The 19241-nt window shown below is 49.9% G+C and overlaps 2 protein-coding genes across 4 annotated transcripts in view; one reads left to right on the forward strand and one right to left on the reverse strand.

Annotated features, from left to right (window-relative positions):
• Positions 1-14532, reverse strand: part of MFSD13A (major facilitator superfamily domain containing 13A) — a 20683-nt gene extending 6151 nt beyond the window's left edge. The window contains exons 1-6 of one of the 2 annotated variants that reach the window (XM_019556173.1): positions 14486-14532; positions 6131-6301; positions 5765-6033; positions 4988-5067; positions 3756-4205; positions 2143-2260 (exon numbers count right to left, since the gene is read on the reverse strand). In XM_019556173.1, coding sequence (XP_019411718.1) covers positions 2143-2260; positions 3756-4205; positions 4988-5067; positions 5765-5929 — 813 coding nt within the window. In that variant the 5' untranslated portion in view covers positions 5930-6033; positions 6131-6301; positions 14486-14532. The remainder of the gene's footprint in view (positions 1-2142; positions 2261-3755; positions 4206-4987; positions 5068-5764; positions 6034-6130; positions 6302-14485) is intronic. The other variant, XM_019556174.1, reaches the window with a different exon arrangement.
• A 2132-nt stretch (positions 14533-16664) lies between these two features.
• LOC109324327 overlaps positions 16665-19241 on the forward strand; it is a 16263-nt gene continuing 13686 nt past the window's right edge. Inside the window, exon 1 of one of the 2 annotated variants that reach the window (XM_019556325.1) lies at positions 16665-16764. The gene's annotated coding sequence lies outside the window, so the exon portion shown is untranslated. The remainder of the gene's footprint in view (positions 16765-19241) is intronic. The other variant, XM_019556323.1, reaches the window with a different exon arrangement.

Genomic DNA, 19241 nt, shown 5'->3' on the forward strand with positions numbered 1-19241 from the left:
AATTGGATGCTTATCTTGCTGGGATCCTATGACCCCAGCTGACTTCCTGCCCCTTGGGCAGGGGGCTGGACTCGATGATCTCCCGAGGTCCCTTTCAGCCCTAATGTCTATGAAATCTATGAAAGAAGAGAAACTCTGGGTTCTGTTACCCTAGAGCAAAAACAGAGATTCGTATCCGAGCTTTTTGCCACACTAAATCATAGAAAAAAGAGGGTTGGAAGGGACCTCAGGATAGTCCAACCCCCTGCTCTAAGTGGGACCAGCCCCAACTATATCATCCCAGACAAGGTTTTGTCTACCCGGGCCTTCAAAACCTCCAAGGATGGAGACTCCACCACCTCTCTGGGGGGCCTGTTCCACTAATTCACAACCTTCCTAGTGAGAAATTATTTCCTAATATCCAATCTCAACTTCCCTTGCTGCAGCCTGAGCCCATTGCTCCTTGTTCTGTATCTGCCCAGAACAGTCCAGCTCCATCCTCTTTGCAGCCCCCCGGCAGGGAGGTGAAGGCTGCTATCAAATCCCCCTCCATCTTCTCTTCTCCAGACTCAATCAGCCCAGGTCCCTTGGCCCCTCCTCACCAGTCCTGTCCCCCAACTCCCACCATTTCCATTGCCCTCCACTGGACTCTCTCCAACGTGTCCACATCTTTTCTGTAGTGGGGCCCAAAGCTGGACACAGGACTCCAGATGTGGCCTCCCCAGTGCTGAATAGAGGGGGAGCACCACTGCCCTCCGTCTGCTGGCACCGCTCCTACCGATGCAGCCCAGGATGCCGGTCGCCTTCTTGGCAACCAGCTGGCTCCTGTTCAGCTTCTTGTCCCGTCTCCCCAGGGCCTTTTCTCCAGAACTGCTGCCCAGCCAGTTGGTCCCCGGCCTGTAGCAGTGCAGGGGATTGTTCTTTCTTAAGTGCAGGGCTTTGCATGCATCCTTGTTGAACCTCATAAGCCTACTTTGGTTGAATCCTCAAACGTGCCTAAGTCACTCTGAATCCTAGCCCTACCCTCCAGCATATCTACTACTCCCTGCAGCTTGGGAACTTGCTGAGGGTGCACTCCATCCCATTGAATTCAGACCTCCCAGACAGCCAAGCTCAATGTCCCACATGAATATTTGTGAATTACCCAAATTAACACTTTTCCTCAGAACAATCACGGCTAATTCATCTTAATTGCCATTTAAGCTAGTTTAAATGGCTGTGCCACATTTGTTTTGATACCAGCCATATCCTGGTCTAATAAGTAACCCAGTGCTTTGTTTTTAACCTAGGTGTCCAGTGCCGGAGCGCTGCATGGGTAGGATGGTGTATAGCAAGGAGGCCAGCGTCATAAACACCCTGCTGTCATGCTAATGAATGCAGCACTGTCAGCAGTTACCTCTGCAAGTCACCAGCTACACCATGGTAACCCACAAGACAGACAGGCACTAATAAGGAGCTATACCCAGCCCAGTCCTGGTGGCGAACATGCAGCATGCTGCAGGAAGACAAAGGGCTTGCAGAGGCAACAGGAACTGCAGTGCTGCAGGGAAGCTTGGGAAAGAGCCTGTCCTTGTCACTGACCCCTGGGGGTAACCAAGAGAAGGAACCCAGACCCGTGATGAATGGAGCACAACCCTCAGCTGGAGAGAGGGTGGATGTGACATGGGCCTCAGGAATGCATGGGAGGAGGCTCCTTTGTGCTCATGTGGGAAGGCCAGAGGACGGTGCTTTTCCAAGCTGTAACTGAGCCACATGATCCCAGAGTGAGGGTTTCCCCAGTCACTGTCTCTGCACCCCTGCCCACACACAGCCACATGGAAACCATCAGGCTGCAGCGTTCCAGCTAGTCTGTGTGGGATAGTCTCAGAGCTTGCAACAGCCAAATCCTTTTCCCAGCAGAGCAGCAGCTTGGTCCACACTTTACTGCCTTCTGCAAGCAATGGAGAGAAGAGCCGGTTAATGAGAGGGAGTACTCTCAGGTCACAGGCACGGAGAACAGGCCATGAGTCACATACAGGGCGGCAGGAAACCCCAGACTTATGCAGACACCCCTGCTTCCCGTCTGGAAGAACCGGTGTCCTGCTGAATCACAGTCCCAGGCAACCTGAGCCTGCGGCTCATCGGGTGAATCACTAGGCTGCGGTGTATCAGTGCGACACCTACCTGGACCAGGTTCATGCAGACGAACCAGAGGAAGTTGCGGTGCCTGGAGAGCTGCTTGAGGTACTCGGCCAGCGTGATCCTCTTCTCCTGCGGGGCGGACGGCTGCTCTGCGTACAATCTGAAGGGAAAATGATACTGCTCTTAGTGATCCCACCTGGAGGAGGGTTCCCATTGCACTCCCTTCCCCTGCAAGCTCAAAGGGGTTAAGCGTTCCCAGCGTGGCTCTAACCCTAGCTCCCTGGGTGACGTTGTATAAAAAAAATCACCCCCAGCGCTCTCTCCTTGCGCACCCAGCCAGACACCTTTTCCCTTTCTCCTGCTGCCAATGCCCATTCTTGATCTCTCCTGCTTCCACAGCAAAGCCTGGGGCAGCGCTTGCTTCTTGCTGGAGGCAGCACTGGGTTTGTCTGCAGAGACAGCATTTCAAATGTGCACCCGTCAAAGCACTTCCACTCCAGCTGCCATGACATTTCAATGCAAATCCATCCAAGCCTCATTCAAACCTTTGCTATTAGCCACACTGTGGGAAGAGCTACATGCCCAGGCCTCACAGTGCTAGGTGCTCCAGGCTGCCTCCAGTCTGAATTTCAGAGAAGGGACAGCAGCTACAACAGAAGAGGCCTCTGAACAGTGGAATCAGCAAGGGTCCCAGCACACCGACTGCCAGACGAGTCAGAAATGTAGCGGTTTTTCCATCCTCACAAAAAAGGGAGAGCAGGAGGACACAGTGCTGGGCAGGACTCTGCTACAAGGCTGCTGCACTGGCCTCTCGCTAGGAGGTTCACTCTCTAGTCAACACCAGGAATTACTCTCGGCACTGCCTGTCCAACTCTCAGCCTCAAGCTGGTTTTAGATGTCCCTAGAGTTTGTCCTTGTACCACTTTGTCCCTGGAAGCCCACTGCAGCCTGGGAGACTTTCTGTTCGTCACCCAAGACTGCTCCTCAAGTCCATCCCCCCTGATTCTCAAACCTGGCTCCAAGCAGCCCCTTTGTCTTTGCTGGTATCCACACTTACACGCTTGCAGGTGGCTCTCTCCTCCCCAGGGGCCATCAGTTATGCAAGCTGGGCACAAGGAGCTTGACGCTCCAAGTCACTTAACCCAAGTCAGCTTTGTCACTTGCCGCCAACTCCAGTGACCCTCAAGGAGCCCCTGGCTCTTAATCCACTTTTGAACAGCAAAAGACTGTAGACTGCTGCAGCCGTATTGCCCAGCCTCTGTGCTGAGCCTGGTACAGAGCCCTGCCTGCTAACAGCCACCCAATGCAGCAGCACAGCTGGATCTGAGCAGCACCGCAGTACCACTCCCCAGCTCGGTCTCAGATGTACTTCGCAGCATGTGCCCAGGGCCACTCTCAGCTAGCTGTGCTTCCTGATGGGTTTTGACATGCCCCAAGCAGGGCCAAGTGGGCAGGGCTGGCTTTTTGGCTGCAATGCCAGGCAGAGCAGGGAGGCAGGACAGACAAGCCCTGGGGGACTGAGGTGCTCCAAACGTTCTCCCCTTCAAGTAGACACATAGCACATTTGAAAGCTGCTCAAAGTGCTGGCGTGGTGGCCAGGGATCAGGCCACCACGTGAGCTTGAATGAAAGGCTGTGCCATTTGGTGCCACTTACTCTTTCAAAGTGGCCTCTTGGTCCCATTTTGCTTTCCCTTCAGTCTCAAATCGTTGCCTCAGCAGCCATGTTGACAGGCTGAAGCCAAGGACGGAGCAGAGAGCCAGCGCCACACAAAATATGCGGAAAGAGAAGAAGTCCTCTTTGTTCCACACTGCGTAGGACATGAAGACGGAGAGCGAACCAATGGCACTGAAGAGCGAACAGTAGAAGTTGAGGCTGGTCCTGTCCTTGGCAGAAACGGCGAGGTCCGCAAGCAAGGCGTTGTGGTTGAGATCGACCATGGTGAGGAAGCTGTCATAGAAGCAGAGGCAGAGGAGGAACTGCAAGCCTGGGTGGGCCCATGCAACCCAGAAGGCCAGGAAGGAAAGGGCAAACAGGGGCCCATTGCGGCTCAGAGCCTTAAGCCTCTTCAGAACAACTTCTGGTGAGGAGATCTCTGCTCCCGGCCTGCAAGACAAGGGGAAGAAACTTTGGACACGCTCCTCTGCCGGGGGAGACTCCGAGCTACTGTGCACCACCTGTTTCCTCTTGACAATCCCAGAAGGCAGCCATACAACATCTACCAGCAAGATCCCTTGTTCATCTCCTGTCTGACCCTGCCACTGTGGAAAGGAGGTGGCCCAGCCCCTGACCACAGGTAAAACAGCACAGAGGAAGCGCAGGGTGTCACGCAGAGTGCAGCACTCAGGCTGGCAGCCTAGCACTGTCTGCTCTGCAATCCTGTGGTAAAACCATGGCAATGCAGGCTGCTCAAACCACTCAAGCAGAGAAGCCCTGTCTCACCCTGTGGACAGAGGTTTATGACTGCTTCTGACTCCAAGAACATCTGCTTGAACACCACAGGCTCCTATTGTTGGATCTGAGCATCCTCAGGTCACCTGCAGGGAGCTGAACCTGCTAGGGCTGTAGTTATAGTTACAGGTGCTGGTGACCTCCTCTGCATACATCAGGTGCTAAATGATGCACAAGCAGCACCCTCAGGATGCTGGGGGGCAATGGGGGAAGGTGTTCATGCCTGCAGTCCTATTCCTATCCCATTGTTTTTTTCACCCGACCTCCTCTCAATCTTTTTCAGCCTCCTGTGACAATATCTAATAACTTTTCAATGTCTCATCCAACCCCATGCCTTAGGTAGGGAGTTGGACTAGATGATGTCTGGAGTTCCCCTCCAGCCCTACCTCTCTCCGATTCTAGGACTGAACCAAGGATGCAAACAGAATTAGACTTACTGTTGCGTGCTAAGAAATACCCGGTCACTTAGCCAACCAAAGAGGGGGTCGTTGAGGCTGTTCCAGATCAGAAACACTGTCTAGAGAAGAGAGACAGGACAGTGAAACAGACCCCAGCAAACAGTTTCAGCAAGCATGTCTTGTTAGAGAGAGAACCACCATTCAGAGAACTTAGTAACCAACCAGTATGTTTTAGATGGGGATAACACAGCACTTAAATACCCTTCCTCCACCGTGTCATTACCTGATAAACCCCCTCCTATACCAATATTGGTCAAGTACTAAATTGTAGAGTGACTCTGATGTACAGATGTTATCTACCAACAATGTGCTGACATCGCTCGTTTGCATATTTGAAACTAGGCCTAGGGAGGTAACAGGCTAATACCTTGAAGCCAGCATTTTCAAACCTGGGTGCCTACAACGAGGCTCTGAAATCTGTACCCAGGCAGGAGGAGTGATTTTCAGGTTCATTTAATACTATGCTTCAGCGCTGCTGCATGTAGTCTGTGAAATGCTCTAAAAATCTCTCAAACCAAAAGGCGTTCTTAAAATAGTGGATTTCTGGAGTTTCTACTCACTTTCTGTGTTTATATAGAAGAGAATTAAACAGCTCAATTTATCGGGATTGCCCACCCCTCTCCCCTCCTATTCAGTGATAAAAAGCAGTGTTCTCTCTGATCTAATATACAGCATCAGCTCTGGTTTCAGATCCTTTTGTGTAACTTAAGAACAGTAGGAAAAAACAAAAAAACAAAACAGACATCACAGGCATACCTCGCCGATCCAGAAGGACAATTTATCAATCTTGTAAACGGAGACAAAGGTGTCCACGTAGTACAGGAGAAACACATTGTGCAAAATGGAAAGGAAGAGCGAGAGGGACCCGTACACCACAGCAGTGGGCAAGGCGGAGAGACAGCCCCGCAATCGCAAACCCATGGTCCTGCTGGTTTTGTCATGGGGCTTTGCATCACCTCCACTTCAGATGGGCCACTTCTCCCGGCACGTGCTGGACCCTGGCTGGGGCCAATCCATTGCTCCTCCTGCGAGAGAAGAAATGCAGTCAGACTCAAGTTTCTGAAATGAGCTGAACACTGGCATCAAACAAACACGTGGCTAAAGAGGATGTAAAAGGCTCACTGCTCTCAGGGACGGTCAAGCCATTTCCTGAGCGTAAACCATCATTTGTTCTGTGCTGTCGTAAAAGACGGGGGCCTGCCTAGCTACGGCTGCCGGCTCGGAGCAAGGCTGGCTGGTCTCTGATGCTTTGAGGGCGCAGTTGTCCAGCACAGTGGACTAGCTGTTCTCACCCTTTTATAGGAAATGCCAACCGAGAGGAAACAAGGCTTTACAGTTACAAACAGAAACCTCGCCTTCAGAAAACAGAACTAATCACCAATATTTTTAGATAGTCAAATTGAGAGAGAAGAGTTATCGGGGCTGGCAGGGACGGCGGGGATGGGATTTCAGTCTCAGAAACATGACTGCACGTGTGATATAATTACATGTGCGCACGCTGCTGCAGCTGCTCTCTCCAGAACAGAAGTTAGCTACTTACCCCCGAGTTACTCCGCAGTTTTGCTTTGTGGACAGGCACTTCCAGGGCTAAATTATATTTGTATTTCTACACACACACCCTTAATTAAGTGACGAGGCATCAAAGCTGATGTTGAAATCCTGGCCCCATCATGACTTCCCAGCACTCAGGAGTCTGAATGCATCTAGGCTATTATGTATATGACTAGCAATGCACAAAGAAGTGTCTCCCCTAACCGAGGACTTTAAATCACTTCCTTTCAATTTACCACAAGCAAGAGCACTTGTTCCAATCAATGACATCACTTGATAGATACTCCCATCTCCCACCAGCAAATCTGAAGAACAATGTGGACAAAAGAGAGCCCCGTGATACATAGCTCCATGATGACTAAAAGAAAAATCAATGGGGCCCTCTCAATCCATCCAGGATGCACAGAGTGGAAGGCTATGCTGATCTCAAGCCCATTTTACCCTGGGATAATCCCACCGAAGTCAGTGGAGTTAGTCTGGGTTTAACACCAGCCTGAGCACAGTGCAGGATACCGCCCCCAGCCCAGAAGAGCAGCCCCATCTGTTCTCAGACAAGAGGGGCTCCCACCTGCTTCGACTCGGCCTACGGCAGGTTTTAATGACTAGCTAAAGAATAGTAGTGGGGAAAAATCCAGCTTAACCTCTCTCAGGCTCCCAACCACCACCTTTCAAGAGTAGTAACAAACCCTCAAACCTTATGTGATAGCCGAGTGCAATGCTAACCGTGCACTCGACACGAGCAGGCAAAGCCGAGAAGTGCTACCAAAACCGCTTAACTCTAGCAAATGTTAAAAACAGCAGTAAAGTTGGGGGGATTTTCCACGGACACTCCACTTAGACATGTACCGATACTCTTCCCGTGTCATTTTTGCTGCTGCTCCCCCTCAGCTGTGTAACCCCTCTCTCAGGGTCGAAGCACTGACATTTGTGAGCAATTTCAGCTTGTTTGGATAGTCGTCAGCCTGTTGGTTTTTTTCCATAAATGATGAAAAGAGGTAAAGTTGGGCTTAAAGACCTAGACTTTGCTCCCAGAGTCATAAAAGTGCTGTTTAAACCAGCAAATGCTGCTATTTTCACAACCTTTTCCATTGAGTCGTTACTCACTGGACGTTTCAAAGGTTTACAATTCTTGATCATCAGGAAGGAAGAGTCAAGAGACTTTCTCCAAAGGGCTGAACGGTCATTAGGTACAGTCAATCTCTCAAATACAACAGCTGAGCAGGAAGCTTGGAAGATAGAAAGCCACATTCAGCAGTGTGAGTTTGGGCAACTTTATTGTCGAAAAACAGAGTTTTTAACACCGTCAACAAAGATGTCTGTTTACAGCACTTGTGTATTTAGCTCTATATTGTATGGCAGCAAACATGGACTCCTTACAGATTTCATAGACGTTACGGGCTGGAAGCGACCTCACGAGATCACTGAGTCCAGCCCCTGCCAGAGGCAAGAAGTCTGCGGGGATAAAATGATCCCAGCAAGATAAATATCCAAATGCCTATTATAATTTAGAACATGCAAATCTGCAAAGCTCAGCAATGGATTCCTTATGCTAAGCATGAAAAAAAACTGAAGAGTTTCCATCTTCCATGTCTCCGCCGTATCCTGGGCACAACACGGCGTGACAAAATCTCCAGCTTTGCTGTTCTGGAATGGGTGAAAATACCCTGTATGTTCATGCTCCTGAGACAGAGGTGCCTCTGGGTTAGGACATGTGAATCGTATGAGCAATGGCCGGATCCCCAACGTCAACTTGGATGGCCCAACTTCCGTCTTGTTAATGCCTGCAAGAAAAACCTTCGTGAGCGATGCATCAATGGCCAACGCTGGGAATCAGTCGCTTCAGCCCGCTGTGAGTGGAAAGCCGCCACGAAGCAGGGCCTATGTCGCTTTGGGACGGAGGTCAATGATGAGCTAGAAAAGAAGCGTCAGAGGCAGGCAAGACTAAACGGCGCTCGGCGTGCCAATGCAAGCTCAACGGAGTTTGTATGTGCAACTTACTGGAGGGTCTGCTTGTCACACATCTGACTCCTGAGCCACTCGAGAAGCTGTGGAGGTACCAGTAACCCACCAAAGGTGCAATCTCTGTGGTCTTCTGGGACCGATGGCTTCCAGCAATGCTTCTTTGCACGGGAAGTGCAGGTCTCATCCCTGCCAGTCACAGTCTGTAGATCTTACCTTTACTGATTAGGATGTTAGCAGGAGATACCTGCCTTTGTTAAAGGGCATTAGGAGATTGCAGCTGGAAAATGCATCAGTTCTGGGGCCCCTGCAACATCTGCTGTGATCTACTCACAGTCAACAGGACTTCTCTCCTGATCCCTCCTTTGGTCTGACATAAGACCATTACACTTCCATTTGCGTTTCTGGCTTCTCCAGCTGAAGTTCACTCTTTCTGAGTTGGTGACTGATGCGACTGAGCAGCAGCAGCTGTCCTCTCACCTCCCATGAGCAAGAGTTCCCAGAAACAGCCGGCATAAATTCATCTCCCTCCTCCCACCCCTTGGACCAGCCCAGCCCAGCCCTCCCTTGCTGTTGCACACCTTGTCTCTCGAGCACGGAAAGGACACCCACCCCTTGCAATCCGCAGGGGGTGACCGCAGGACTTCACGGCACGGACGACCTCATCCAGGCTTCCCTTCAAGGGCTGGTCTTCACTCGTTCCTAGGAAGTTAGCTTAACTCCGCAAGCAGCAATTCTTGCACTCTTTCCCGAGCATAAATACTTTCTGCTCTGATCTAAATACCTTGAAGTCTCCCACCCTGCCCCTGCACGGGGAAAGGATCACAAGTGTTGAGAAGTGCCCAGCGCGCACCTGCGCTTTGCCAGGCCTTAAGCAAGATCACTGAGCAAGAAGCGTGCTGTCCACACCATGCATTGCTTCCCACCCCCCTTGGTTTTAACTTTTTAATTTCCTGGGGCTGCAAGAAACATTGGAGGGTCTCGTAGGAACATGCTACCCAACGCCACAGGACGGGGGCCAAGTTTTGAAAATAAGAATTAGTCTCCAAGGTGCTCCAAGCCTTCCATCTACATGGGTAGAAGCTTATTCTTCATGAACTTGTGCGATGGAAGGATCACAGGTTTTGCTGCAGGTTTTGGCTCTTCTCAAAGGGATGCCCATTAGTGTTAGTAGTGGCAATTTTAATCTTAACCCTTTCGTGTTCCTGCAAAGAGCTCACTTGGCTAACTCAGGCAGACTTTGTAGAGGAGTTGAGAGGATACCACTGGAATAGCCCCCGAAACACTAACAAACCGACAGAAAACAGACTGCCAGCATAACTGAGCCTCTAAACAAAGGAATGGGTTGGCATTAACCTGCTACCCAGATCGGACCAGGAAGAGCGGACAATAAGGAAATATCTTGCGTGCACTTGAATTGCTGTGCACGACAAGGAAACACCCTACCAAATTCTTTTACAGCCACATGATACTCTGGTATGGGAGGAAGGCAGCAACACCCGTCTCACACCCTCTCAATTGCTTGCTTCCGCCAGAGGTGCTTGCACCTTCCTTGCAGGAGATGAGCGCATACCTTCCCGTTTCGCTGACAGTAATTAACACTTTGCATTGGCTGGTGCTCCGCTTCAACAAGGTGCTATGGAAAACAGGGCCTGTCCAAAACCCAAAACGATATCATTTCCTAATGAGATTGCAGTCACCTTTACTGACCAGACTAGCAGAGATGCAATACACTCAGACTTTGAAAAGGCTGCATAATATTCTGATTTTTTTTTTTAAATCAGCATTACCCTACAGCAGCGATGCTCAACCTACCCAGCCATAAGAGGTAGGACTAGATGACCTCTGGAGGTCCCTTCTAGCCCGACTTCTCTAGGAGTCAATGAGCGCTGTCCTACAGCAAGAAAGCAGATGTTAAGTGGACTGAGAGCTGGCTATCGCACAGATTTCAAAGTAGCTGTGAGTTGGCAAATGTGCTAGAGGAACTCGGCTGGATTTGGCAGGAAACCCACTGCTCTTCAACACTGTCTTCAGTGGACGGGACAGAAATATAAAACTGTTGCTAAAAGAAAATTGTAGATAATACCCAGCCTGGCAGGACGGCGAGTAATGACAAAGACCCAGGCAGTCACCAAGAGGGAGCTGGGTGTTTTAGCATCCTGAACCCAGTTAAATTAAACACATTTTCGTACAGCCAAAGGCAAAGTTATACCTCTAGGAACAAGACGTGCAAGCCAGGCTCCAGACGAGAAAGGAAAGATTTGAGGGCTGGAGAAAATGAGAGACTTCAGCAGCTCAAGTTATGTCTCAATGCTATTTAACAGGCAAAATGGATTGATTACGACATAAAAACCCTTTTCCAAGAAGACGATGTCGGAACTAAAGGGCTCTTAAACCTGGAGGAAGAAGCAAGGCTGGAAGCTGAGGCCGGACAGATTCGAGCAAGAGCAACTCCCAAGGGCTGTGGTGGATCCTCTAGACTAGAGCAGCGGTTCCCAACCTGCGGTCCTCAGACCCCTGGGGTCTAAGGGGTCTGCAAGAGATGACTGTGACCAATCAGAAGTACGTGAATACACATGCTTACAATTCAAAAGGGTCCACACCTCCATTCAAAATTTTTTTAGGGGTCCACAAATGAAGACAGGTTGAAAACCACGGCTCCAGAATTCGAGGTGGGATACGTTCCCAGAAGACACGTCTGAGCCAGACATGAGCTACTGAGCTCAATACGGGAATAACTGGGTGAAATATGATGTCTTTGATATGCAGGTGGCCAGGCTAGACACATACTGCTCCTTCCAGCCTTATGTTTCATATTGCATGCAGGCTGTTTCCAAAAATTCCCCAGATGAAACTGTGGGAATAATCTTCAGCTCACTCATTTAGGGCTATTTAATACAAAATTAGCTCACTGTCTGAGGAGCCTGTGAAACAGCAAACCACAAGGAAGGTCAAAGGGATACAAGTCATTTTGAAAGTCATTTTTATTCGACTTTGGTATGTCTTATAAAAACAGAGATTTCCCGGAGCAGAGAAAAATGCAAGAGCCTTTCTCCTCGTTTAAGTGTGTGTACCGGGCAGGACTTGGTGCACGGTGTCCCTGTGAAGTTGCTCACCAGGGAAAAAGCAGGTTTTAAAAAAAAAAATTAAATTAAATTACCTGCCAACAACTTAAAATGACCAATGCCTCGTTTGAAGGATGGCAAGGTTCTTTGGGTAGATATGATATCCTTTATTAGACCAACTAAATAGTTGGAAAAAACGTTTTTTGCAAGCTTCTGAGTACAAACACCCTTGGGTCAGGCATAGGGAGAATCTGCTGGTGTTACGTGCTCTCCTAGGACGCGTTGCTATTTCAACTGCAATCCTTCTCTTCGAGTAACAGGGCCAATGTAGTGGTGATGGGCCAGGACACACAGGACAAGCAAGGGGTTTTTTTTAGTGGCACCAGCGTGGTCCAATATCACCGAAGCAGCTTGGCTTCTTCTCTTTAAGGTGCTTTATGGAAGGGACCCAGCATAGCTGGGGTGAAGACAGAGGCTGTCATCTATTCCAGAGGCACGGGGGAACTTCCTAGGGCAAAAGGAAAATGCTTCCATGCAGAAGCCAGAGCCCATTGCAGGCCAGACTGAGAACCAAGCACAAATGCCTAGAGGAGCTAAATGAAATGCAACACTTACAGAGATTACACCGTTTATCAGACCAACTAAGAAATCATGAAAAAAAAATCTTTCTGCAAAAAAATTGTCTTTTTTTTTTTTTTTTAATAGGAGAGAAGGCAGACAAGGTTGTTGGGGTAAACATGATATCTTTATAGGAGCCACAGGCGTTAAAGCTCACCACCCGCCCTAAACAAGGTGCCATTCTCCATTCGTGCGACTCGGGACTGCCTGAACTGCCTCATTCACGGAGCCACCCTGCTCCTGGTCCGATGGCAGCCTGCGTGGAGCAGCGCGGCCTGGCTGAGCGTGCCGCGGCTGGGCACGGTACACTTGCCAAGGAGACGTGCCCGTAACAACCCAACTCGGCTGGGACAGAAAGAACATCAATGGGACGAGCTTGCTCACATGCCACAGGCTGAACATTGGTTTGTTTCTTTTCTTACCCTCCCATGTATTAAAGCCCTTCAACAAAGAAGCATGGGAATTTAAAAAAAATAAATACCAGTGATTCCTGGGCTGAACCTTTTGCAATCTGACACTTTGATCCCTACCAGGATCAAAAATAAACCCATTTGACCCTCCGAGGGGTTTATTATTCTCATTAGCATTAATGGAGGGCTGCAGCAAGCACAGACGAGTTAGTTCCAATTATACAACCCATTAAAAAAAACAAACCCTATTTTCTACCTCCCCTTATTTCTACTCCACCCCAAACCTCGGGATCTAAGCAGACCCTCTGAAGAGGCTCATTTCACCCTGGATTTTTCAGCAGGACGTTCCCCTTGAAAGACCCTTTTGAAAAAGGCAGACACTTCTCAAACCCACAGTTTCAGCCGCCAGATTATAAACGATTTCCTGAAGCCTGTCACAGGACCCGAAACTGAGACAACCAGAACCCTTTTTGCACGTTTCCGGCCAGAAGCATGATGTTTCTGGCCAGTTTAAACAAGCGCGGCTATGCCAACGGGCAGGGCTGAGGACCACAACGGGAGACCTCTCCTCCCCGTACCGGCCACCGCAGTCCTGTCCCTTTGCTGTGGCACAAAGGACATTCGGAGCAGCGGTGGCCACGTCACCTCCTCTTTTAAGGCCTGAGATCAGATCCTGCTTTTGCAAACGACGCCCCTGCGACGCAGACAGACAGGACAGCAACCACCGGAGGGGAACAAGAGGCAGGACTCTGGGGTCCACTCCCCCACTACTTCTTGCCTGGGCAAATCACTTCATCACACCACGGGGTGGAGACCGAGGGGGGCTGACAGCAGCCTGCAGCTCCTATGGCACGGAGGACGGAGCTGGACTGTTCTCAGTGGGGGCAAATGGCAGAACAAGGAGCAACGGGCTCAGGCTGCAGCAAGGGAAGTCGAGGCTGGATATTAGAAGGAAACATCTTACAAGGAGGGCAGTAAAATACTGGAGCAGGTTACCCAGAGAAGTGGTGGACTCTCCATCCTCGGAGGTGTTTAAGATCTGGCTAGACAAAGCCTTGGCTGGGATGATGTAGCTGGGGCTGGTCCTGCTCGAAGCAGGCGGCTGGACTAGATGCGACTTCCTGAGGTCCCTTCTACCCTCGTTTTCTCTGATTTTATGTCTCCGTTTTGTGGTCTGTAAAATGGGTGTAAGACTCTCCAACCTCAGCAAAGCGCAAGCTTAGTTTCCCCTTGTGCCGAGCTTTGAAGTGTTCAGAGAGAAGCCGCTCGAGTAGCAAACACGACACAGGGAACAGTCACCAGACCGCCCCCCCCATGCAGACACTCACCCGGGCTCTGTGCGGGAGGGGCCCCCTTCACCAGGGGACCCCCCCACCCCCCATGGGCTGGGCTGCCTCCTAATGGGGTTTCGAGCATGGTCCAGAATACTTGGGGTAACGAGCATGGCTTTGGGCTCGTCCCACCTGTGCGCAGGGCGCCGACCACAGCATCCCCCCTCACACGTACACCGGAGAGCAGGGAACAGCCCTGGCGCCCCCGCGCTCGGTGCAGGACAGACCCCTGCTGTGCAAGGACGCCGGACAGGTGCCCAGGCGGGTTACACCATTACGATGGGGGGGGGCTTGTACCCACCTGAGCACATATGGAACAGACCATTACAATAAGGGCAGAGAGGACTTGCACCTACCTGAGCACCACATGGGACAGACCATTACAATGGGGGGGGCACACCCCTTCAGGGCTCCACACGGGCTAAACCACTGTCACAGCGGAGAGGGGGGGCGCACACACAAGGCTCCGCGCGGACTACGAGCAGCCCCCGCCCGGGGCACCAGGACCCCGCTCCCACCCTCCCGCACGACGCCTCCTCCTACCTGAGCGCGCCGCGCCACTGCCCATTGCCGCCCAGCTCAGCCGCGCATGCGCGCTCGGTTCCGCCCCCGCCTTGTGCCGGCAGGGGGCAGGGAAACCCCATCTGACGTGAGCGAGCGGCCATCTTGAGCACGGGCAGGCTGCACCCGCCTCAGCCCCCCGCGGCGGCCATCTTGTGTGAGGGCAGTTGGGGGCAAACGTGGTCTCCGCGCGCGGCACGGCTGCCAGCCAATCAGAGAGTTTCCTCCGTGGTTCATTTGCATAGCCGCACCCCTCGTCCTGAACCTGTCTAGTACCGCCCTCCCTCTCTGTGACCCAGGCTGACCCTCAGCCTAAAGTAATCCACCGTCACCATGGAAACAGCCCAGCCCCAGCCCAAGAAAGTGCCCTCCGCCCACCCCCCTGAGGGACTGTGTAGTGCCCAAGAGGTGCTCCCCCCAGTTGTGATGGTCTATCCCATGCAGAGCCCAGTGAGTGCACCCCTCCACAATGCAATGGTCTGTCCTATATAGTGCCCAGAAGGGTGCACACCCCCCAGTTGTGGTGGTCTAGCCCATGCAGTACCCAGTGAGTGCATCCCCCCACAATGCAATGGTCTGTGCCATGTACTGCCCAGATGAGCGCAAGTCCCCCCCATTGCAATGGTCTATCCCATATAGCGGCCAGCAAGGTGCACCCCCCAGTTGTGGTAGTCTATCTCGAGCAGTGCCCAGTGAGTGCACCCCCCCCATTGCAGTGAACTGCGCGGGTGGGTGCATGCATTGCCCCTCGTGCTCCCCGCAAGGACGCAGGCGGGCCGCCCCCCAGGCCAGCACCCGGCCCAAGCAGGCGAGCCCCCCTCTGGGGGTCCTGCTCCGCGCTGCCCACCCTGAGCACAGCTGGGGGGACCGGGCCGGCTGAGCTCAGCGCCGTGACGATTGCACGGGAAGTCCGCGTCAAAGAGTCAGACGCGACCCCGACCCCGAGATAAAGACCAGGCCCTTTCCCACGTGGCGGGGGCACGATGTGGAAACGCACGCTCGGAAACCATCTCTCGGCGTCTTCAAATCCAGGCCGGAGACCATCCCAGGAAAACCACGTTCACCCACTGGGCATCGGGGCCCGAATACGGCTCAACGACCTCCGCGTTATAAAGGGGACTCACCTGGAGGTTGAACGCTACGGGTTGCATTAAAAAAAAAAAGCAGCCCGCCCCAAAACACAGAATTTCAAAATAATAAAAAGCATACGTTAGGAAATCTGGAACCGGATTCAGCCATCCACCAGCGTGTCACTGCTTTCGAACGCCGTTGCACACCCGCTCTGCAACCGTACTTCCATTTTTAATGGAAAAAGCCCAAATAGCGCTTGTCATTTCAGTGCCCCCCCAGCACCTTTTCAAAGCCGGATATTCAATATATATTTCCCATGACACTAAAAGCTGACAAAAGTGCTGCACTTCTGCCACGATGCTGTTTGAACACGGATATTATTTCTGACCAGGATAACTTAAAACACAAGTGCGTTTTCTTCCTAGGCACTTTTGCTTTTAATGCCCCCAGACAACACTTGGGCTAACTACCTATTTAATGAGCATTGACACAGGCAGGTGAGGAAGGAAGCTCTAATTACTGTTTGCAGAGGGCTTTGAGGGTTTTAAAACCAAGCAATCTGCTTTCCATCCGGTGCCTCTCAAAGAAGCATCACCTCGTTTTATTATCTTCTGACATTTTATGGAGATTACCAGCATGATCTAATTGAAAGGCTCCTTCTATAAAGTAGCTGACCACAAAAGCTCAGGGAGGATTTGCAGTCAAGAGCATAACTGCATCTTTTAAAATTACAGATTGAGTTACAGGCATGTATCATCAGATCTGGAGATCACCTGCAATGTTAGACAGTCATTTCAGGTAAATAGCACTGATCATTGCCATCATTGGCATCATTGTGAATGTAAAAAAATAGCAAGGTTGAAGCCGAACTGGACACTAGCTATCAAAAGAGTATATTCTGTAACAGTAGTCATGAATATAAAGGAATATATTGACTTTCTCACTTGATTTGTACCTTTTAAATAAATGCTGGTATCAAATGGTTACAAGACTAATTTCTAAACAGTCAGGATGGCTGTATAGTATTACAGGTGTGTACAATAGTGACTGATGTGCAAAACTGCAGGCTTCATTAGTTAATTGTAGCCATTTGAAGTCTCATGGTGATTACATATAGTTCCTGGGCTTTTGTAGTTATTGATTTTGAACAAAATCCAGGGGAGTGGATCTGTTCTTCAAAGCAGTAAGTGGTAATTAATCCAGTGTAATTTCTATTGAACCTATTTGCTTTCAGGGTGCTGATGATGCTGTCTGCTTTAGGGAGGAATCAGAGTTTGGAAATTCTGCTTTTTAAAAGCTGCTTATTTTAAAAAGGATTTATGTATTTTTGTCTAGGATACTTTTCCCCATTACATTTTAATAGCTCTGTTTTTCCTTTCTGCACTGCAGCTATGTTAAGAGCCAAATAGTGCTTCTCTTGTTGTTTCGATTTAAGGTTGACTGATCACTAGTCAGCTAGTTTCTTTAGCTTTTTATGATCTCCATTTTTTTTTTTTTTATGTAACTTTACAGTTTTTCCATGTTACTTCTTTCCCCCCCCCCATTTACTATTAACTATTCACGTGTGGTTTTTTTTTTTAGAAATCCCAGCTATTGGTAAAGTACTACTAAACTTCTGTAAGTATAGCTATAATGGTTTAGTTCACACCTAATGGTCTTTTAAGCTGGTAAGTGTACTTGAGGTATTGCAGAAAGAGGTGTTGGGAGTGGAGTCCTGATTTAAAGACTGGACCCGCAGAGCTGCTGCTCACTTTTAATATAAGTTAGTAGCAACTATATAAGCAAATAGAGTGCCCAATTTTTCCTTTTCAGACTGAGGGTATTGACAGTGTCTAATATTGGCTTGCAGTTGCTGTGGCTAAACTCCTCTACCTGGGGGAAGTGTTACCAGTTCTAGTGGCATCATTATACTGGTACTGGCTAAACTGACAGACTTCTATAGCAAGGAAACCCTTCTTGCTGCCACTCTGCATTCACGTGGCTTATTCTAGGTTTAGCTTAAATGCTTTCCACAGCAACTTCAGCTATAAATAAAATTTAAAAACAGCCATTATTATCCCACAACAAGTGCTTCAACATATGAGCAAAGCTATACTGGTTCAAATTCATGCATTCTCTTACTGCTTACCTGTGCAGACAGTCCCTAATTCCGAAGCTATCCAGAGTTTGGATATGGATATGCCACTGTTTCATTGCAGTGGGCCCCAGATATAAGTTATAAAATAGAAAATTTGGGGCCCACTGCAATGAAACAGTGGCATATTGTGTGTGTGTGTGTGTTAAACAGAGAGAGCCTTCTACAGTCCTGGTTCTCAAAACATTTGTATGAATAACTCGTCAAAGTCAGTGGGATTACTCCAGCATTAAATTATACATATCCCTGATTGTTTGTAGCATCAGACCGCTCCAAGGGAAAAGCAGAAGGATTACTTAAAAAAACAAAACGAAATAAAGAATCGTGTATCGGAAGTAGCATTTAATACACCTTTGATATGACCGTAGAGTGAGAAATCACATAGTTAATCAGTTTAATTCTTCTGCTTACCATGATGGGGGGTGGGAGGGGGAATACAAGCAGCTGCCAAAAGTCTAGGGGCACCTTAAAGTTTTCTTCACTTGCATAGACCTCAACAGCAAGTCCCTCTCCCTGTTAAAGGGCCACCATTTTATCCCGGATAAATAATGTGTTGGTGATACTCGGAACAGGGTTGCAGCCAGGGGTACGACACAGCTCGCCCAGATCTGAGCTTGTGTGAATGCCAGCAGTTGTTCATCTTAACAGGCTTTTCTAACGATGTGCCCTGAAAGTGGGAAGTCCAGGGTTGGGATGCACCGTGTTTGGGTGTTTAATCATTTTCACCATTGGCAACAACAACAAATTGCTGTGGCATTGGGCTTCTGGTCGTTGCTCATCACCAGCTGTAAGAAGGACCGACTGACTAGCTCGGCAGCAGGCCCAGCTCCTTATGCACGATCTGGGTATGCTCGGGACAAAGGGCAAGGAGGAAACCAGGGTGAGGGTGTACATCTGCTCATCCACTTGTCTGGGACATGGAAGATCTGAGTTTTTAAGACCCTGCTCCAAATTGAGCCCTATAACATTAGTCTCTTATAGCACTAGTCTGTTGGCTGCTGTGGGGTGGTTCTGTCTCATAGACCCAAAAGCCAGAGAGGGCTATGGAGGATCCTGAATAGAGCCAGGTGCCTAAATCTCCCTTTCCTCTACATTTCAGTTGTAGTCCTCTTTAGCACTAATGGCTCAGATGGGTTTTGAGCATCTCTTGCTTAAGTGCCAGGCTCCCCATCCCATGCCAGGGTAGGGGTATGTGCTTAACGTGGGGAGGTGATAAGGTGCCAAAAGCAATGCCCTGCACTGTAGAAAATCTACCTCTGTTGGTCCCATGCCTCTCTCTATTGCTACTATGCCTGAGGACCAGTTTGAGGTGATTTCTTCAGTGGGTTTCCAGCAGGTGAGCTGAACTCCTGCACAACCGCTTTGCTGTGTGGTATTGCTGTTGAGATGCTAAAGCTGGCATGAGATTGGCTTTTCGCTGCTTGGATTCATAGAAGTCGGGTCAGATGGGACCTTGTAGCTCTTCTAGTCCGACTCCCTGCCCTGGGCAGGAGAGGAAACTGGGCTCAAATGACCCCAGCCAGGTGGGCATCA

Source organism: Crocodylus porosus, unplaced genomic scaffold (genome assembly GCF_001723895.1).
Source record: "Crocodylus porosus isolate Cpor-Errol unplaced genomic scaffold, CroPor_comp1, whole genome shotgun sequence".
In the NCBI taxonomy this organism is placed as follows: domain Eukaryota; kingdom Metazoa; phylum Chordata; order Crocodylia; family Crocodylidae; genus Crocodylus; species Crocodylus porosus.